General features: G+C 51.9%; 1 protein-coding gene across 7 annotated transcripts in view; it reads left to right on the forward strand.

Annotated features, from left to right (window-relative positions):
• Positions 1-20,758, forward strand: part of SHANK3 (SH3 and multiple ankyrin repeat domains 3) — a 275,165-nt gene that overhangs the window by 32,788 nt on the left and 221,619 nt on the right. For all 7 annotated transcript variants that reach the window (XM_072344180.1, XM_072344169.1, XM_072344200.1 and 4 more), the window contains exons 4-5: positions 10,961-11,164; positions 13,085-13,156. In XM_072344180.1, coding sequence (XP_072200281.1) covers positions 10,961-11,164; positions 13,085-13,156 — 276 coding nt within the window. The remainder of the gene's footprint in view (positions 1-10,960; positions 11,165-13,084; positions 13,157-20,758) is intronic.

The following is a 20,758-nucleotide window of genomic DNA, read 5'->3' on the forward strand; positions in this document are numbered from 1 at the left end:
GGCTGTTAATTAAACCGCTAACCCAACAAAACCACCCTTCCAGCTTCTGATTGGCCCTTCCTCGGCGCTGGTTTATTGATAGCAATTTGTGCTTTCTTGTACCACTGCTTTGCAAAATCGACGTGTGGGGCCGCCGGCGAGCTGCTGATGTGGGGCTGGGAGGGAGCAGTGCTGGAATGGGGCTGGGGAGCACGTGCTGATATGGGGACGGTGTGGTGGGTACCAGCGGGATGGATGCTTCTGTGCTAGCAGCCTGCAAATACCTTCATTGTGAAATATCTTGTGCAAAATCACAGAATCACAGGCTATCTCAAGTGGGAAGGGATCCACAAGGATCATCAAACCCAACCCCCGGCCCCACATTGCACCACCCAAACTTCACAGTTGAGAGTGGTGTCCCAGCACTCCCTGAGCTCGGGGCTGTGCCCACTGGCCTGGGGTCTGTGCTGTGCCCACCACCCTCCTGGGCACAGACTCAACATCAATCTGCCCTCCTTCAACTCCGAACCATTTCCCCTTGTCCTGCCCTTTCAAAGAGTTAATTCCTTTCCTGTCTGTAGGCTCCCTTTAGGTCCTAGAAGGCTGCAGTGAGGTCACCCCGCAGCCTTCTCTTCTCCAGGCTGAGTGATGCTCATCAGTGATGCTGATGACAGCTCTGCACATACTTAGTATGTAGAGGTTTGGTCAGTTGATGTCCTTCCTTCAGGTTGCATTAGACCAGCATGAACGTATGGGTGAGATTTTTCACAGTCAGTTTTCACCTTGCTGAGCGGCTCCATTGGACACGAAGAAGTTCAGTTGCCCCTGTAGCAGTTGGTCCATTTTGGAGCACCGTGCATCCCCAGACTGCAGCTGCGGGGCGATGCTTAGCGCTCCCGTCTTTCTTCAATGGGTTGGCTTAATGTTTCTCATGATTCCTGTGCTGCTGTGACCGAAGTGATTGCATGCTGCCTCAGGCTCTTTTTCAGTGGAAAACGTGATATAAATTTCCTTGTGGACCCAAAGGAATCTGCAGTGTTTAAACGCAGCAGCCTGCAAAACCCATAGTTGCTGATGGAAGAGAAATGCTAATTTTTGAAGGGGGTGAGGTCCGGAAGCAAAGCAGTCAATATGGGCCCTCCTCATACTATTTAACTCGCTATTAACTTTAGCTGATTTGACAGCTCGGTGCGGCAGAATTGTTATTGAAAACACGGCGATGTTGTAGAAGTTGTCGTGTGTGAACCTCCAGGCCGTGGTTGCCTGGGAACCGCCAAGCGTTGGGCCGCCGCTGGGAGGCTGCCAAAGCGCAGCACATGGGGCAGATGCTGCCGGCATCGATCGTCAGAGGAGGGGTTCACTAATTCATCAACGTTGTCATTACTCTTGTTTAATTAAAAGCCGCCGAGCAGAGGAGCGACTCGTCCAGAGCCGGCTCTGCCTGTGACTGCATGTCCCTGCTCACCTGGTGCCGGGACAACACCTCGCGGAGGGGACCAAAGGGAGCAGCCCTTTGCTCAGCCTGAAGAGGGGCGGGAGGGTCCCTGGGACCCCCCAGTGTGGCATCCCCACTGCCGACACCTCCACCTGCACCCCCGGAGCGGGGAGGTCCCTCCGCAGCTCTGGGTTCTGGGTCAGTGCAGAGAGGAGGAAACAAAGCGGAGGAACTGCATGAAGCGCTGGGGAGGTTTCACAAGAGAATGGATCAGCGGGTGAGTGCTGGAGCAAATTGATTTACAAGAACAAAGCAGTGGGTAATTATTGAAGGGATTTTGGGTAGGTGAGTAGGAAGCACTAACGTGTGTTTTCTTTTCACTCAAAACAGTTATTAAAGCAGGGAAAAGTGATTAGCGAGAAGGTGGTGTTGACGCTAAAGCTTTCGCTAAGGACGTCTTCAATGTGAAAGTTAACGACCAACAAACTGATCTGTGGAATAGCAGCTACACTGTTAATCAAAACCAGGACAACTAAACAGCTGGAAAACAATTTCTGATAAGATTTAACCATTGCATTTCCAGAAAGTTCATGTCTCCTTAATCTGTTTCCATTCTGTGATAAAAGAGAATGGATGTCAGAGAGATAACTGAGAGGATTTATTGAGACTTCAGAGGAGCTGGATGGAAACACCTCTGGAATGTCTTTACAAGTTGCCTGGGGACACAAGAAGAGCTGCGATGCCCCCAGAGCCCAGCAAAGAGATGGGCTCGGGAAAAGCATGACTCAGTGATCAATTCCTGTCTTCAGAGGAGTGTGGCAGGAAGGAAAGTACCTCAAAGTGTGTAACTTAGCTCAGAACGTTGGTGGTTTGAAGAGGTCACTGGAGGGCTGAAGCAAAGGGTGAACAACCAGAGAACTGCCCCAGCCTAAGGCAGCAGTTGGCCCAAGGCCTGGGTGTATATGGTACCCCTTGCTGGTCTCCTGCAGGAAATCATAGTGCATGTTTTGAGTGCTCTTAGTGTTTGCATCAAGGATGAGGAAAAGGAGCTGTGGTGAGGCTGACCAATGGCTACATCCCTTTGGTTGGAGGGAAGGTCCTGATGGAAGCCTCATTCAGGCACATGAAGGTCAGGAGGTGACTGGGAACAGCTATTAAGGATTTGCAGAGGGTAAATCATGCTGAACCAACCCGACTGCTTTATCCATTGGGGTGGGAGATACTTGAAGAGGAGAGCGCAGGAAACGTCCATATAGAACTTGAGGAGTTTTTCGGTGTGTTCTCCTCAGAGTGTTCTCCTGTAACATCCTTATTGCAAAATAGGACTGAGATGGTTTGGATGGCTGGAGGGCAAGGTTGGCAGACAGCTGGCTGGACCACCAGGCTTAAAGGGTGGCCAGTGGCCATACAAAGCCCATTTGGTGGCTGGTTAAGAGCTCCTTCCTCAGGAATGGATATGAGAGCTTACACCACGTGATATCTTCTTACCAGAGCAGCACCAGCCAGTCTAGGAGCGGTCAGCAGGCTGAGGGCCAGGCTGATCCTCAGAGGGGTCTCCACCAGCTGCAGAGGTGAACCTGCTATGGGCTGCAGCAGTGCTGTGGAATGTAATGAGATACGGAAGGATGGGTGACTGGACAGCAGGTTCCTTGGCAGGAAATGCTGAAGGATCCCAGGAGCCCCCTGACCCAGCACTGGCAGTGCCTTTGGCAATGAAGGCTGAGCACACCCTGAGCAGCAATGGCTGGTGGTAGCCTGCTGGCAAGGGTGAGAATGGCTTCCACCACTCAGCGCTAGTGAGACCCATACAGATAGTGGGGGTCAGCTGGGCTCACCAGCCCAGGGCAGACATTACCATAGTCCAGAAGGCTCCAAAGAGTTCCTGGGATACTTGGAGTTGAGGTTCAGGAAACAGAAGGAAAAAAAGGCTGAGAGTAGGGCTTGTTCAGACCAGGGAGGAGGAGACAGAAGGAAGACCGTACTGCCATCTGCAACTGCCTAACAGGGTGGGGAGAGGCAATGGAGGTGGACTCCTCTGGGGGTGACATTATGGAACAAGAGGACCAAGCAGTGGCCAGAGACATCGTCCTCTGTGGCCTTTTTTCATTGCAGGAAAACGGTCTGGGGCTTCAAGAAGTCAAGAGGTCTTCATCTTTGGAGGTGCTTGGCCAGTGCTATGCTGCCTTTAGCCGGTCTCCCCTGCTCAGAGCAGGACCAGCTTTCCCCAGAGCCCTCCACTGGTGTCAGTCTGTGCCTCCCTACTGTGGGGCTCCTTGGGTGAACCCTTGCAGGGTTGCATAGAAATATCCATTCTGGGTTCAGGATGGCAAATGACAACGGCAGAAAAACTCTGCCAGTTTGTCTTATTATCCTCCTGAGTTCTGTTATAAAAGACTTTACTTACTGCTGGGGAGTAGAAGTTAGTGCACGTTAACAGAACCGCTGCAGTCGTAACTAACAAGGTGGATGCGCAAATGTCCTGGAGTCATAAGCATGGAGAAACAGGATCCACCCACAAAATTAGCCTGGTTGTTGAGACCTGGAGGCAGAACGGTGGTAGGTTAATGTGAAATGAGGGAACTTGCAACTTGGAAGAAAAGAGTGGTATTAAGCTGTGAACTAAGAGATAGTGCCGCAATTAAAGTCAGATCTGGGTAGGGTGCCCTGAGTGGGGTAAGCCAAACAGCCCGCGATGCACGCAGTGCTGATTTGTGGTTATGACTCTGCGAGTGGTGGGACCTGGGAGACCAATTTGGAGTCGATTGCCAGAACCCCGCGGCATGCCATTGAGCAGATCAGCATGAGTGTGTCTAATGAAGATGTCGTATCTGTCTCCTCGTCTTGCAGTGTTTGCATCAATTCCCAAGGAAATAATACCTGTGTCTACTTTCCGTGCCACTTTTGGTTTTGTCACATTCCATCTGAGTGTTCTTTTTTCCCATGCTGGGACTCCTGTCTGTTTGGATGAGCTTCACATGGACGCTGCTCCAGGCTGCTGGTCATCCTGCCCTCCCTTATCCACATCTTTCCCATTCTGGCACGGATAGAGCTGCACGCACCTCGAGGAGGTGGGTGTACCACGGTGCAATGGTGCTTTCTGCTTCTTTGGCAATGCTCCCTGCCTCCCTCCTGCAGTCCCCTCATGCTCCTGTTTCAAGAAATGCCATTTGAGGGCTGTTAGAGGCAGCATCCCTACCTCACCACTCTTTTAATGCTAACGTGGGGTGAGCTAGAGCCGTGCTCTTCAAAATAAATTACGTTCTAATTCATTCAAATGCAGAGTTCTACAGGTAGCAAATCCCAGACCTAGAAAACAAGATGTGAATTGGGAAGAACGTGGGGCTTGGTTGTCAGAGTGAGGTGGAGTGGTCAAAGCAAACTGAACCCAAAGGGCCATGTGCTTTAAAGGAAAGTGCTAATGCAATGCCTGGAGATAGAAGCAAGCGGACAGTGAGTCAAGGACAGTATTTTGTAGCTGTATGTGACAGCTGGGAGACAGATGCTGGAATATTGCCTCTGGCTCCAAATTCTGCTCTTTTAAAGGTATATTTAAAATTAAAGAGGATGCTGAAAAGAGCAACAAAAATGATTTGAGATCTGGAGAAAATACATTACAGTGCATGAATGTCAATCTCTTCAGCTCACCCTAAGCAAGACTGAGAGGTGACTGTTAAATGGAGGCTGGAGCACAGCTAGGAGCTGAGAACTAAACAGCCGTTCAGTGCCACAGTCAAAGATATAGAGAGAAGGAATGGTTGAAAGTTTAAACAAAGGGAATCAAATGAGAATTAAGACATACCTTTTATCAAGGATGAGTATTTGGTTGTGAACTTATCCAAGGAGGGAACGTGTTTTCCATTGTGTGTGTGTTTGGGTTTTTTCCTTTTTTCTTTTTCTGAGGCCCAACTGGGATGGATTTCAGCTCACTACGGGAGTTAGTGGTTGACTCTTGCAGCATAGTAGTGCACTGCTCAGTCTGGACAATCTGACAGGCCATTGTCTCACATTTGCTGAATCAGAGAACATCTTGGCCATGAGCTCCTAAGGCAACTGCAGTGTGCTGTTCTCATTGGTGTTTCCAGCCAAACTTGAATTCTTTCACTCTTTTATACTGAGAAGTTATTTACTTCTTCTGAATGTGTTTATTAGATGGGGGACACTTGGGGACAGTTAGTGGGCAGTTAGTGAGCATAGTGGGGATGGGTTGGGGTTGGACTCGGTCGTGACCCTTAAAAGCCTTTTCCATCATCTGTGATTTATTATAAGGGCTTTTCTGCAGAACTGCAGTTTCTCTGTGTTGATGCTGAGTGAACATAAGATCCTATGCAACCTTCTGAAGAAGCAGCTTAACTTTCCGTGGCATTTGCCAGCCTTAAATTGAGCTTAAGTTAATCAGATCCTCATTTTCCAACTGCTCACACATCAGATGGTGATTATTGATTGTTTTCTTTCTGGTGTGGTTGTGATGGCACAGTGACATGCTGGAATCAGCTCCGTGTCTCTGAAGGAAATCATCACCTCTTTAATCCACGCCGAGCTTTTTGTTTGGGCCTGTGACTGAATCGAGCTGATCCCAAACTTTTTGCATTTCCTTTGCCCCGTGTTTTCTAAATGAGAAGTTGAGCAGTTGGTTGAAGCAGGATGGCAGTGGTGATTCTTCAGCAGCCCTTCGCTTGCAGGTGGCTGACGGGAAAGCTGTTGCAGCTTTGTCTTGCCAGAGCCACTCACTTGGAGTTAATCAGGTGCTCGGTCTCTTCAAACATTCATTTCAAGCTGCGTTTGTATCAGAGGCAGCTGCTAGACTGAAAGCAGTGATGGAGGGTCTTTAGGATGGGGGTGGCTGTCACTGTTAGGAGATGTAATACAACTCTTGGACTCTCGTGTCTTTTAAAAAGGATTAACTGTGGATGGTTTCCTGGCTCAGGCAAGGGACGCAGGAGGATGACACAGCAGTCAACAACGCCCTCCCAGACTGTCTTACAAGCAGCAACTGTTTCACTGGAAAACCTAGCAAGCCCAAATCCTTTATCTACAGCACGTAACTCTGCAAGAAGGGCTGGTGCACGGCTGCTTTCCTGCTGGGAGCCAAGAGCCTCCCTCCTGCTCATTATCTTGTTTCCTCTTGATGGGGGCAGCTTCTCCCAGCGTGGTGTTCCAGCACATCAGATGGCAGAGCCAGAGCTTTCCTCAGGAGGTGATCTAAGCCCCCAAATTCTCATTGTTTTGCCAGTGTACACAGCTTGTTCTGTAAGCTGGTCCCAGTCTGCCCACCACCAGCACCCGGTGCACAGGAAACCTGTTCTAGCTTCTCCTGGTGGCTGTTGCTTTGCAGGGAGCGAGCTCCTTCCCTGTGTTCCTGCAGGAGAACAGCTGCCAGCAGGACCCTGTGGGGGATTTGTAATCTGCCCTGGTTCACAGGGAGACACCACAGCTGAAACTGCTGCCGAAGGGAAAAGCTTTTGTCTTGGTTTCAGCTGCAACCAAGGTGGGCTTTTATTTTATTTTTATTTTTAATTTCACAGTGTCTGATTTGATGCTATGTTTTAGCTTTGGGAGCAAAACAGTACTGCTAATACACTGTTGTTTCGGTGTTGCTGAGCAGTGCTGCACAGACATTTCAACTCCTTGTGCTGTGCCGCAGTGAGGAACTGAGGGGCAACAAGGAGCTGTGTGGAGCAGAACCAGTGCTGCTGACTTAAACTGGGCACAGGAATGTCCGATGCAATATGGCATCATGTGAAAAAAGTATCAAACTGTGGGTAGTTGGCCGGGGGGGGGGGCACTGCTCCGAGATGGGCTGGGTGTTGGTTGGCAGATGGGGAGCAGCAGCATCGTGCAGCGCTTGTTCTGTAAATAAACACTATATTATCATCATTACTATTATTTTCCTTTTCCACTTTCTGTCTCAGTAAATATTTTTTTATCTCAACCCATGAGTTCTACTTTGGGTTTCTCCCCCTCCCCTGGCTTCTCTCCCCCTGTCCTTGTGGAACAGGGCAGGGAATGAAATGACCACACGTGTGGTGCTGCACTGCTGCCAGGTGAATCCATGGCATTGACCAGAGCAGAGCAAATAAATGTACAATTGGGAAAGTCGAGCACACCCTGTTAAAGAGAGGCAAGGAGATCCCTGGGCTTGTTCTGTGTTATTCCCACAGCGTGGCTCAGGCCCCGCTCCCAGCCTAGGCCTCACTCCCAGCCCAGGCCTCGCACCCAACCTAGGCCCCACTCCCAGCCTAGGCCCCGCTCCCAGCCTAGGCCTCACTCCCAGCCTAGGCCTCACTCCCAGCCCAGGCCTCGCACCCAACCTAGGCCCCGCTCCCAGCCTAGGCCTCACTCCCAGCCCAGGCCTCACTCCCAGCCCAGGCCTCGCACCCAGCCTAGGCCCTGCTCCCAGCCTAGGCCCTGCTCCCAGCCTAGGCCCCACTCCTGGCCTAAGCCCCACACCAGGCCCTGCTCCCAGCTTAGGCCTGTCTCCTGGCCTAGGCCCCACTCCTAGCTTAGACCCCACACCAGGCCCAGCCTAGGCCCTGCTTCTAGTCCAGGCCCCACAGCCAGCCAAGGCCCAACTCCCAGCCCACCAGCCCAGGCCCTGCACAAGGCCAGGCTCTGCACCAGGCACTGCAGGCCGCCCTGCTCCTGTCACCTTTGTCAGCTTTACCTTTCCTGTTTCTGTTTTTTCCTGAACAGATAGGGCGGACGGGGCTGCGCGTGATGCAGAGGATCTGGGTGTGCTGCCAATTTCAGTGTAACAGCCACCATTGCTCTGGCTCAGGCCCCAGCACGGGCATGTGTGGCTCCGCTGAGGAACCCTGCGTCAGAAACCTGCAGCATTCCCTCACCTTTGTGTACCATTTTCCCACTCGGTTGCAGGGCTGACAGGGTGCTGCATTGCTTTGGACAGTCTGACTTACGACAGCAAGCAGCCATGCTGAAAACACTTGAGAAGTAGGAGAGTCCCACCCTGGGATGAGGCACACTGCAGCCTCACCCGTTCCATCAACTCCCTGCTCTCTCTGCGTCCCTGAGGCTTTATGGCTTTGTCACCATTGTCACTGTGCGTGCAGTTGTTGGGGTTGTGCTCTGCTCTGATCTCAAAATGGCAACTCCCGTTTTCTAAAGGAACTCTTTGGCTTTCTATAGATTGCTCTGCTCTGTTGGTTTTTGGCCGCTCCGTCTTTCTCTGGGGGCCTCTTCAGGGCCGTTTTTCCATTTTCGCCATACATTTGCTCAGAGCTTCTGATGTGATATTATGAAATATGCTACCTGCTGCCTGCAAGCACATCACCTTTTCAGCTGCTGCTTTTAATTTCCTTTCAATTCTCTCACATTTTTGTGCACTTTGATGAAAAATTTTTGTCTTCTTTGCCGTTAAGGGGTTGTTCTTTATTGTCCTTATTGCGGGGTGGCTCCTGAATAGATCTTGTCTGTCATCCTGTGCACTGCAGAGGATTGAAGCTGGAGCAATGAGCTCTTTCTTCCTTCAGGAAGGAGTCATCCACGCTGTCTAAGAGTTGAGGAACTGCATTGTTTTCTTTCAGGACTTGTTCCAAAGGCTTTGATGGTTATGATCAGCACTTATTATTGTACAGCAAACCAAAGTGAGTGGCTCATACTGCAGCTGCCTGCAGCCCATGCCCCCAGTGCAGGGTGGACTCTGTGGTGCCCTGTGTCCTTGCCCTGATCCCTCCTGCTCAGCATCCTGCAGGAGAGCAGCATGGGGCTGAAGAGCTGCCCTCGTGTCCAAGCTTGGTGTTCCTGTCCTGATGGGGCCGGGTCAGTGCAACTGAACCCTTCCTGCCCTGCCAAGGTCAGCCAGGTTCTGCTGTGGAAGGTGCCAGGGCTGTCCCCTCTGTGATGGTGGGAACTGATGTGTCCCCATGCAACAGGACAGAGGAACCCTTGCTGCAGTGTCTGCCCGAGCAAAGTGAGCACAGAGCAGCTGTCTCCTGTGGATCCAGGCCAGACTTCAGAGCTGAGGCTGCACGGGGAGATCTCTGCAGCTTGCCAGCAGAGACTGGTGGGATTAGTGTCGTCTGTTGGATTGCTCCTGGAATGGCTGTGCTGCATCATGGACTGCAAAAAGCATGCTTAGTTGCAGGAATTCTGGTGGGTTTCATTCAGTTTAATGTGTTTGGTGGTATTTTGAGAAACAGAGCTTTGAGATAGACTGAAGTAGCGGGATTATGGCCACAAAGGACTGCAGCCTTTTGACCTAACTTTAAAGCAGGTGTTTCCTTTTTTCCTATTTCTGACACTGATTAACAAAACATGTTGCAGGATGGAAGCTGTTTTCTCTCCTACGTATGGAATGTTAATACACTCCAGAATATGTCTGTGCAGTAAAAAGTTCAGGATAAGATCCAGTGATCTTTGTGCCGGGATGTTCCTTCATCCACGGCTTGTTCTTGTCCACATGTGCATGTCTGTAACGTATTTTTTTTCCATTAGTCATACAGTTTCATACTGAAAGGCATCGTCTGACAGCGAGGAAGAGAGCTGGAGACGAAGTAGGAAGGCGTAGACAGTGTTTTTTCATTTACAGTTCCCAAAAGAATGATGCATATTCTGCTTCTCTTTGGCATCTCTCGGGTTTTGGGCTCCTGATGTCTCACACCAGCAAGCAGCCACCTCCTCATTAGCACCTGCTGTAGGACAAGCAATAGTTGATAAGCACACCAACCTGCTGATGCGGTCAGCGATGAAATAGATAACGCTGACCTCTGCTTGCAGTACAAATGTGCGCTGCCAAGTGCAAGTTATCCTTTCCTGAGAAAAGTGAGCCGTAAGATCAGCTCAGTGGCTGCTGCTTGTGTTGCACAGAGAGTTTTCTGGGCACTATGCAGTGCAGCACTGGCTCTCTGCTGCCTCCCATCCTGTGCCTCAGCAGGACCATTTGCTTTTCTCTAGGAAAAACTGTTTAACTTTTTAAAGCGGTGCCTGTTTAATTCCCAAAACCACAGAGATGCTCCTAAGACCTAAGCAAGCCCTGGGGCTCTGGAGCTGGGATCATAGGATTGTGGAATAATTCAGGTTGGAAAAGACCTCTAAGGTCACCAAGTCCAACCCCATCCCATCCCCACCATGCTCACTGACCACGTCCCCAAGTGGTTTAGTGGGCATGGTGGTAATGAGTTATGGTGGGATGAGGCTGATGGAAGGAGTGAGGATGTGCAGTTACCTCTGATAACGGGTGAGTGTCTGTCCCCGGGGTGTGTGGTGTGGTGGTGGGGGCTCCAGCACTGCAGGTCTGTCAGAGCCCATTGGAAGAGCTGCTGTGTGCTTGGAGGGGTGATGATTGGGCTGTGTTTCTGCTTGGGAAGCCGAGCAGGTGTCTGCGGTCAGGCATCAACTCTTGAAAGCCTCTATGAACCAAACTGTGGTTATGTAGCCGTGTGACTCCATGCTGGACCTGCCCCCTGGACCCTGCCTCTTCCTCCCCCTCTTTTACCTCCCCTGCAGAGGTGGCATTCCCCTCTCATCCTCCTGCTCTCTCTGCATCCCTGCAATGCGCAGCAGCTCTCATTGCCCTCTGTCTCTCCACAGAAGTGTCTGCGGTTGAATCCGGACGTTCCCGTGTGGGCCTCCAAGCAGCGCATTCTGTGCACCCTCAACCACAGCCTGAAGGATGTGCTCAACTACGGGCTCTTCCAGCCGGCCTTCAATGGCAGAGCAGGGAAGTTCCTGGACGAGGAGCGCCTGCTGCGGGAGTACCCCCTGAATCCCGACACTCCCGTCCCCTACCTGGAGGTAGCTGTCTTTCTTAATATGTAAATTGATAAATACATATGTGTGTGTATCTGTGTACATCTGTAGACATATATACACACACATATATGTGCACAAATACATAGGATTCATCCCATCCCTTCTTCTATAGCTTCTGAACGCAGCACAGAAACGGAGCCCCCTCCCACCCACCCCTATTTCCCCCCATTTCCCATCAGGATGAAGTGCAGAGATTTCTGTGGGTGTGTGTTTACTCGCAGAGAATCCACCGAGGGAAAGCTTAGGAGAGTGCCTCTGAGCTCCAATTTTAGCTGCTTGTGGAGCTCTGTGATGTTGGCCGTGGCCCTGAGGGTCTGATTCTGCCTCCTGAGCCCACTGGTCACATGTCCTTCTTATACTGCCAGATAACTGCTATGGGGAATTGGAGTTTGTGGGCTCTATTGACTCCCCACTGGCTGTATGGAACTTTGGGTACCAGCAGGCAGACCTCTGGTTCAGGGATCCTGTGCTATAATTTACCCTCAGAGCCTACTTAGGAAGCATTACACACTTAAGCTGCATGAACTCTTACAACTGCAAGTGTGAACGCTGTTATTATAACTAATCCCAACTAATTTGGAAAGAAAATTCTGCAGTTTCTTAGTAAACCAATGTCAAATATAGACTTAAACGTTTGCAACAGCATGAGGAATGCTTGCAAATAAATCCATGAGGTATTCAGTTCCTTGATGTTCCTCCCGTAGACTTTAGTCCTTTGTTTTGCAGGGTTCAGCATCATGTCCACACTTAATGTCTCAGTGCGTGCATCTGAAAGCAGACCTGACATGGATATTTGTCACGGGTCATTTCAGTTCTTCTTAACCTGATTAGAATGGCAGCTGAGCACATGAGAAGCATGTTGGGAAACCAAAAGTCTGGGTCACCCATCCCATGCTGCTCCCAGTGAGGTGTCCTGAGCCCATACAATAAATGAGCCCTCAGGGCTGCATGTGGAGGTGACCAGATTGCTGTGGGTTTGTACAGAGTGACAAAACGTTGCAGAATGACACAGAGGGACTTTTGGCAGCGCTTCCTGCCAGGTGATGCTGTGGCAGCAGAGCTGCCGGGCTGCTCAGGGTGTAGGGCTGACAGCTAATGCTGTGCAGAGGCTCTGAGCAGCTGACGGTGTCACACAGCTTTGCTCTCCCCTGATGCAGTTTTGCCTTGCCCCTGGGTGGCACTGTGTGCTGTCACATCACAGTGACACCGCCTGCCTTCCCCATCCGACCTGCCCCATCCCCGGCTGTGCAGCTGGGATTGGAGCTGGTTGTATCCCAGTTTGGTGCGGGGGTGAAGAGGCAGCACCTGCAAGGGGCCAACACTGGTTTGTTGGTGGGATGGGCAGCTTTTAGCTGGGAAAAAAGTGGTGTGAGGACACATCTGCCCAGGATTTCTTGTTTGTAACGAGTTCTGGAACCCAAGGGCACCCGCAGCAGGCTGAAAACATGGTAAAGTATTGCCAGCATTCAAAGGTAACTCCAGCCCAAAGATGACTTGGTGTCAGTTCTGGCTGAAATAATGGGATGCTGGCGATGGATTAAGGTCATAGCAGGTCACAATCTCAGAATGCAATTGAAAAAGAGCTAATCAAATCCAGCCTCCTCTTGGAGATGATAATTCTGCCCTATGAAGATGGCTGCACAAAGGCAGCAGCCACTGGGGAGGACCTGGTTTTGTTCTTCATGGTGCTCCATTTGGGATCAGCGCTGTAAGGAATCTGTAGGACACGTGAATAAGTCCGGGTGGGCTTCGTAGGGACTGATGTCAGTCAGTGGGTACCCAGGAGGAGAGCAGTGGATCCTGTTCTGTTGTGTTCAGAGTTAGACCGAGGCTCTGTCTGCAGGGCAAACTGATGCTGAGTGGGCTTCGGGCATCTCATGTCTGACATTCTCCCTCTTTCAGTTCCGGTACAAGCGGCGTGTGTACACCCAGCCTTTACTGGATGACAAGCAGTTTGCCAAGCTCCATACCAAGGTAAGGCTGGAGTTGAGCCTGTGAGCTCAGAGCCCTGATTGCATGCACAGAACCAGTGGTCCATCCTGAAGGGTCCCCGAGGGCACCATGGGAGGGTTCAGCCTTCCTCACTCACCAGAGCTCAGATCCCTCCTGTGAGCTGCTGGCCAAAGCCGGGGTGGTTTTGGGGCAGTGTGGCTGGAAGGACAGCACTGAGCGGTGCAGTGTGTGTGTTGTGGTGGGCACGTGGTGGGCACTGCTCCCCCGGAGGTCTGGGGGGCAACTGTGTGCAGGGCAGTGCAGGGAGCACACAGTGGGCTGGTTGAAGAGCAGCTTTGTTCTGTTCTCTGCCCTGGGTGGGTGATGGAATGCTTAGGAGCACAGTGTGCACATTGAGCAGCGTGCTGTTCTCCCACTCAGGGGCTGCTGCACACCTCTGCCTTGTGCAAGGGCATGGCCGTGCCGTGGCTGTAACCATGTGTTGGGGTCAGGACTTTGTGTGGGGCAGTGTGCATTGTTGGTCTGCTGCTCCAGGCACCGTGACCAGTGATGGAGGAATGAATGAAGATGAATGGCTGGGGATACCCCTGGTGGCACAACTGGAAGGTGTGGGGGGTGACGGGCACTGTGGGGCTGGGGAAGTGGGGATAACAGGTTCTGTGGGGCTGGGGCACTGGGGTTCTGGGCATGCAGTGGTTGGGTAGATGCTCTCCTGCATTGCTCCTTACCAGCCAGCTGCAGCAGCACCATGACATCATTTCTCATCTAAGAAACCAAGAGCAGTGAGTGTGGAGAGGTCTGGGAGCAGCAGAGGATTTTGGTTGTCATTGATAATTGAGTCCTGCAGCAATGGGCTTGTGGGGATGGTGTTGGTTCCTGGGAGACGGGCCAGCAGTGGAGCAGGAGGAGCGAGGTGGGCAGCATTGGTTTGGCTGTGGGTGCGAGGACACCCTCAGCACCCACCAAATGCAGACCATTTTTGGGGGGATCCCATGGGGAAATGGGGCTCAGGGCAGGGAGCGGAGCTGCGGAGGTCTCCTGGGGTGCCCTGTGCAGTGGAGGGAAGTGCCAGGAGGTTCTTGTTAAGAAGGCTGTAGGATGTGTGCTCATGTGCGCTCTGCGAGGCAGGCAGGAGGGAGCTGTAAGCTCTCCATGAAGAACAGAGCTGGGTAGAGCCACGGGCAGAACACAGGAGGGGAAAGAAAAAACTTTGTCCCAAAGGGCTTGACCTACTGCAAAGGTTAAAGTCTTCATGGGAAGAAACACGTCCTCTGTCTTCCTTTAGCAGAGCAGCAGAAAGGAGGAACAAAATGCTGCCGGGGCTCAGATCTGACTCATGAAGATGAAAGTCGTGAGGTTTCTGTCTTATGGCATAAGAATATCCAGGCAGCAGATCTGGAAAGCACTCGGCATCTCCCTGGCGCCAGGAAACATGAATCACTGCTGAGCCCTGCCAGTGGGAGCCGCGCTTCCTACAGGGAGGGCTGAGCCGGGCGGCAGCGTCTGGGGGCATCCCCAGGAGTGAGCAGGAGCCAGAAGTGTGGCTTTATGAAATATTCACTTCATCCCCGCGCTTTAATGTCTGCTTAAAATAACAAATCTCCTTCAAGTCGTTTCTTTACTTTTAAGCTGTCCCTCGCTACCGAAGGACGGCATCCAAGGGAGCCGTGCAGCCCCGCTCCCATTCGCCTCCATCAGGAGGATGCTGATGTTCTCCCGGAGCTGCGCTGCTCCTGGGGCCAGCAGAGCTCTGCTCCTCCCCGGTGCTTGGCTGAGCAAGGGCGGGATTGTTTCCATGTTAGCTGTAATGAAGCCTTATCTCCTGGGCAGTGAAATGCTGTTCTTTTTGTACTGCTTATTTATTTATTTATTTATTTATTTATTTTCCTGAGATTCAGTAATTAAAAGAGCTGTAAAGAATTAGCTTTGGGTCCAATGGGACGGTGGGACTGCTCCTCAGGCTGTGCTGTGTGCAAGATGTTACTGTAGGATCAGAGAGTGGTTGGGTTGAACGGACCCCCAGTCCCACCCCTGCCATGGGCTGGGTGCCCCCCAGCTCGGGCTGCCCAGCTCCCATCCACGGCCTTGGGCACCTCCAGGGATGGGGCACCCACAGCTCTGGGCAGCAGTGCCGGCTCTGCACCGCCTCAGGGTGAAGGATTCAGGTCAGATGTGAGGGTGAAATCTCCCCTTTTTAAACTTAAAACCGTTCCCCTGTGTCCCATCATGCTCTGCCTGTGTACAAAGCTCCTCTCCTCATGTTGAGCTGATCCTCCCCGCAGCCATCTCTTCTCCAGGCTGATGCCCCAAGGGCAGAGCAGATGGGCACAGCCCCCTCCCTGCCCACCGTCCCCTTTTGCTCCAGCCCAGGGTGCAGTCAGCTGGAGACCTGCGCCTAATGAGCTCCCCCAAATGAGAGCAAAGCACCAATGAGGGGATGGTCTCACATTGCACTGGGGAGGGTCGGGGTGGAGATGGGGACCAAGCTTTGCTCCAAAGAGGGTCAAACATTGCACAGCTGCCCAGGGCAGTGAGGAGTCCCCATCCTTGGGGGTGTTCAATGACTACAGGGATGGGGCACTTGGGGACATGGACAGTGGGACGGGGTGGGGTTGGATTGGGGATCCCAGAGCTCTTTCCCAACCTGAATGACTGTGATCCTGTGTTCTCCAGGAGGAGATGGGCTGCAGTGTGTCCAGTGTGGTGGTGGAGCTGAGTGCAGCCTGGGAGCTCCCATTATGGTCACGGTGCCGTGGAGCTGAAGAGTTTGCCATCCTGTCTAAAATACTGTCATAGGACTGAAAATCTGGAGAGACAAAAGAGCTCATTAAGGCCAGTGGGAAGTGCTGGATGGTGGAAGGGCTGGCAGGGAAGTGCCTTGAGCAGATGAGCAGCTGTGCAGTTCACTCCTGGAGCAACGTGCCGTGCCTGCAGCCTGGCTGCTGGCATTACCTGAGTACCGCTGGGTTTAGGCTGCAGCTCCTGCCGCCTCAGCAGCTCTCAGAGCAGCACACTGGGGTGCTGACCCTGCTCCTTACGCTGTGTTCACCTCTGCTCCCTGGTCTTCAGCCCACAGCCTTGGCCTCTGCTGCCCTTGGTCCCGTTAAAGTGCTTCAGGTGGGACTGGAGAAGCGCTGAGCCTCAAGAGATGGCACGTAAAGATTCTTTGTGTGTGCAGTGAGATGGATTAGCGGGTATTTCTGTGGGCAAGTCTGCTTGCTGCTGCCTGGGCAAGAGCTTGTAAAGCGACTGTAGCAGGGAGGAGGTCAGTGGCTTCCTGCCTCCCGTAGGCACCGTGACCATGTGGCATCTGCCATGCTGTGGATGGCAGGTGGTTTTTCTTCATCTTAGCTGCTGCAAAGAGCAGACCGGGCCCTGGGGAAACATTCACCTTGCTTTGATACTGGAATGGCAGGAAGCATCAGCACGCACCTGCTGTGCAGGGCTGTTTGTCTCCCTGTGCTCACGGTGGGTCCCAGCAGCTCTCCCTGTGCTCAGCCCAGGCTGAGCAACCAGCAGCGGTTAGAATAATTTCTCTGCAAGAAGAATGTCTCGTTAACTTTCTTTCATTTCATTTCAAGCTAGGAGAGCCTGCGAGGAAATCTTGTTCCTTCACACCAGCTTCTTCTCCATGAGCTTTTTCCGAAGGGTGTTGATTTTTCTCCTGGTTTTGTACCAGCAGAGGATAACGGGCTGCACACAGTGGCTCAGTGGGACAACCAGGGCTGTGCTTCCTCCCCAGGAGCAATCCTGGCCTTAACCCCAGGCTCTGGGGAGCGTGCCTCAGACCAGCTCAGCGGGCAGCTGCTGACATGGGGCGTTTTGGGCTTGGGTGCAGAAATAAAGCACAGGGAGCAGTGGCCGTGGGTTGGGCAGCCAGCCCTGCTGGTTCCCAAGCTGTGGGATAAGGGCAGAGCTGGGTTTCAGTTCTTGTCTCTTCTAACAGAGCTCCTCCTCTGGTGGGAGCAGGGTGGGCTGGAGGACAGCCTGCAGGAGATGCAGGTGATGAGCACAGATCCGCTGCAGAGGTTGGGACGAGGCTGCAGTGGTTGTGGGGTCGGGGTGGGAGGCTCCCACTTGTGCCCAACCTTCACACAGCACTTCCATAACAAGGGGTTGGGAGGTAGAGATGTGAAAGCGCTCAGCCAGGGCCGGCCCTACGCTAGGCTGGTTTCATTGGATGAGTTATTGCTGAGTCTTGCCTTTTTTTTGCCTAGAGAAAGTTCCATTGCGCCAGTCAGGTCATCCATCCCCACACACTGATTCGCAGATCGCCCTGATCTCCATTAATACATTGCTTCTGCTCATGGGAAGATGTACTGGGAGTCGATAGCTTTATGTACATGCATTTAGGATTCGCTTCTTGCATGTAGGAAGCAGGATGCGGTGCCTTTATTGGCTCCTGATGTTTCGTTTAGTATTTTGATTCATACCAAACTATTTTTGGGCAGAAGCTGCAATTCGGTTAAAATTAAAGCAAAGTAACATTTTAAATCGTGTCTTTACCACTTCAATGAACGCTCCTCGAGTGTGCTGGGTACAGAAAAGGAGAAGTAAATCTATCAGTACATATCTTTTGTATTTAAAGCTGACTGATCTTTTAAACAAGGGGAGACTGGGTTTGTATCAGTGGTTCCCATTACAAACTCCCAAAGGTATTTAAGTGCCAGAAAAGAACTGTCTGGTGAGACGCACGCCTGCCTGAGCGGTTCAAGCATTGCTGAGCTCCCCTTGATTTCAGTGGGAGTCTGACATTTGCTCTCTCTCTTCGTTTCTTGTTACCTCGATACATTTGAAAACCTGGCCCCAAATCCTCTCGTTCTTAGAATAATGAGATCTCATTCCTTTCCCACCAGGGTTTTATTCATAGACTGGGGGAGAAAAACAAGCTTCCGCGCTCCCTCAGCTCTCAAATCTTTTGGCTTTGAGTGAATGAGTCCAAATGAAAAGGAGAACGTTCTGTGTTTCCAGCTAAATTGGAATGAAAAACAATCTGATAGGAAAGCTTTTTTTATGCAGCATAAGTTGAAAAACCAACACGGGAGAATGTAAATACCAGCATTTGCTTCTGTGAAAAGTGGTTCTAATGGGCCCAGCATGGGACGCGGCTGTGACATATTTATAGATGTGAGTTGATTTCCAGAGCCTGGGATGGTTTGTTCTGGTTCTGAACGGAGCAGGAGGAGCGTGCTCGGATTCGTGGCTATTGGCAGCAGAGTCATTCAATCAATATGGTGATCAGAATGCTCCCAAGCGCTGCCTTCAGCATCAGCTGTCATACTCCAAACTCAGGTTTTAATGGTTGTGGTTTTTAATTGTGGGAAATAGCCTTAGTGGGACTGAAGCCTTACTGACGTACAGTAAAGCCAGGATGGAGACGTAAAGCAATTAGAGAATGTCCAAATGAGGACTGCAGAGAGGGGGGAGGGTCTGAGGGGGAGGGGATGTGAGGAGCAGCTGAGGGTCCTTGGTTTGTTTTGGAGCAGAGAAGGCTGAGGGAACGCCTCATGGCAGCCTACAGCTCCTCATGGTGACCCTACAGCTCCTCATGGCAGCCTACAGCTCCTCATGGTGACCCTACAGCTCCTCATGGCAGCTTACAGCTCCTCATGGTGACCCTACAGCTCCTCATGGCAGCTTACAGCTCCTCATGGTGACCCTACAGCTCCTCATGGCAGCCCTATGGCTCCCTCATGGCAGCCCTGCAGCCCCTCACATCAGCCGTACAGTTCTTTATGGTGGTCCTACAGCTCCTCATGTCTCTACAGCTCCCTAATGGCTACCCTACAGCTCCACCAGGTAGCCCTGCAGCTCCCTAATGACTGCTCCACAGCATTTTGTGACCCCACAGTTCCTCATGGTAGCCCTACAGCTCCCTCATGGCTTCTGTACAGCTCCTATTGGCCCTACAGCTCCTCATGGTGACCCTACAGCCCCTCATGATGGCCCTACAGCTTTGCATGGCCCTACAGGTCCTCATGGTAGCTCTTCAGCTCTCTCGTGGCAACCCTACAGCCCGTCATGTTGGTCCTACAACTCCTTATGGTGTTCCTACAGCTCCACATGTCTCTACAGCCCCTCACAGCTGGCCTACAGGTCCCTCATAGTGGCCCTAGAGCTGCCTCATAGTGGCCCTACAGCTCCTCAGGACCCTACAACCCCCTCCTGGCAGCCCTATATCTCCCTCAGCCCCCTCCTGTCAGCCTTACAGCTCCCTCATGGCCCTGCAGCTCCTCATGGTGACCCTACATCTCCCTCATGGTGACCCTACAGCTTTTCATGGCAGCTCTACAGCTTATGTCCCTATGTCCCTATAGTCCCCTCATGTTGGCCCTACAGCTCCTTCTGGCCTTACAGCTCCCCATGGCGGCCCTGCAGCTCTTGAGTTCTTAACCTCTCTGCTCAGCCCTGTGCTGCAGTCCTGATGCTGGTACTGATCCCAGTGGTAGTTGAACGATTTAGCTGCACTGTGGGGAACAGGTCTCTGTGCCCAGAGCAGCCGGACTGCATGTATGGTCCCGCAGTCAAAGGGCTGCACCCCACTGTAGGGCTGAGGCTGCTCAGGAGGCTCTGGGGCTGTCCCATAAGCTCTGCCCTGGGCTCTGAGCTGGGGTCCCATGGGGTGTCTCAGTGCTGAAGGCACCGGGCTGCAATGGCAGGTGTGGGAGAGGCTGTACAGTACAAGAGGATCTTGATATGAAGGTCTGAGGTGTGCACTGACCAGGACGTCTGAATCAGCAAGTTCCCATTCCTTTGCTTAATCCCATTTCTGTTATCTCTCACCTCTGCCCGTTGGCAGAATGCTGGAGAGATCTCTGAGGTGTAGCAGAGTGCTTTCCATGGAGGTGTGTTTAGAAATGGGGGTCTCTATCTCCCCATGGTCAGGGCAATGCTTAGCTTGAGTGGAACAACTGGTTCAATTATATCTGTATCATGTCAGGCCTCGAGCTGCACGTGTGGGACACGCAGCACAGCAGGTGATACCTGGTGGAAGGGAATGGTTTTCTGTTTGTGATTTAACTGCTCAAGTCCATTTGCTTGACAAATTATTTTTGAAGCTTTGCTATGGATTTGGTCTGAGACCTTGGGTAGATGAACTTTGGAATGTTTGGAAATACAGGATAGCAATTGATTTCCCCCAAAGGGAAATTCCATGCATGGCCCCATTAGAACCCGTGTGGTGCATGGGACTGTGATGATGAGCATCAGCAATGGGAGAATCGTATCCAGGAGTCGGGGCTGCCTCCCTCTGCGTTCTCCTTTTGCTCGTGCACTTTTTCTTCGGTTTCTTGCAAAATGCAGAAACTATCATTAAAAGTTGACATCATGCTGATGTGGGCTCAGCTCTGACAGCACGAATCTGGAGGGATGGGCAGTGCTGCTCCCAGGCTGCTGTTATCGTGTGCGGGGCATTGACTGTTGGGTTGAGGGTGGCATGGTCTGCTGAATGGCTGCTGGGAGGAGCATGGGGGACGTGACCCAAAGGTCTGCACAGCAGAGCTGGAAGCAAGCGTGAAAGGAGTGCTTTCAGTCCTGTTGGCCTGCCTGGCAGAGCGGTAATTTCTAGAGCCTGGAAATGTATTAAACAATGTGTGCATCAGGTGTAGCTATCCAAAAGGAGAT

This window comes from Excalfactoria chinensis, chromosome 1 (genome assembly GCF_039878825.1).
Source record: "Excalfactoria chinensis isolate bCotChi1 chromosome 1, bCotChi1.hap2, whole genome shotgun sequence".
NCBI classification, from domain to species: Eukaryota; Metazoa; Chordata; class Aves; order Galliformes; family Phasianidae; genus Excalfactoria; species Excalfactoria chinensis.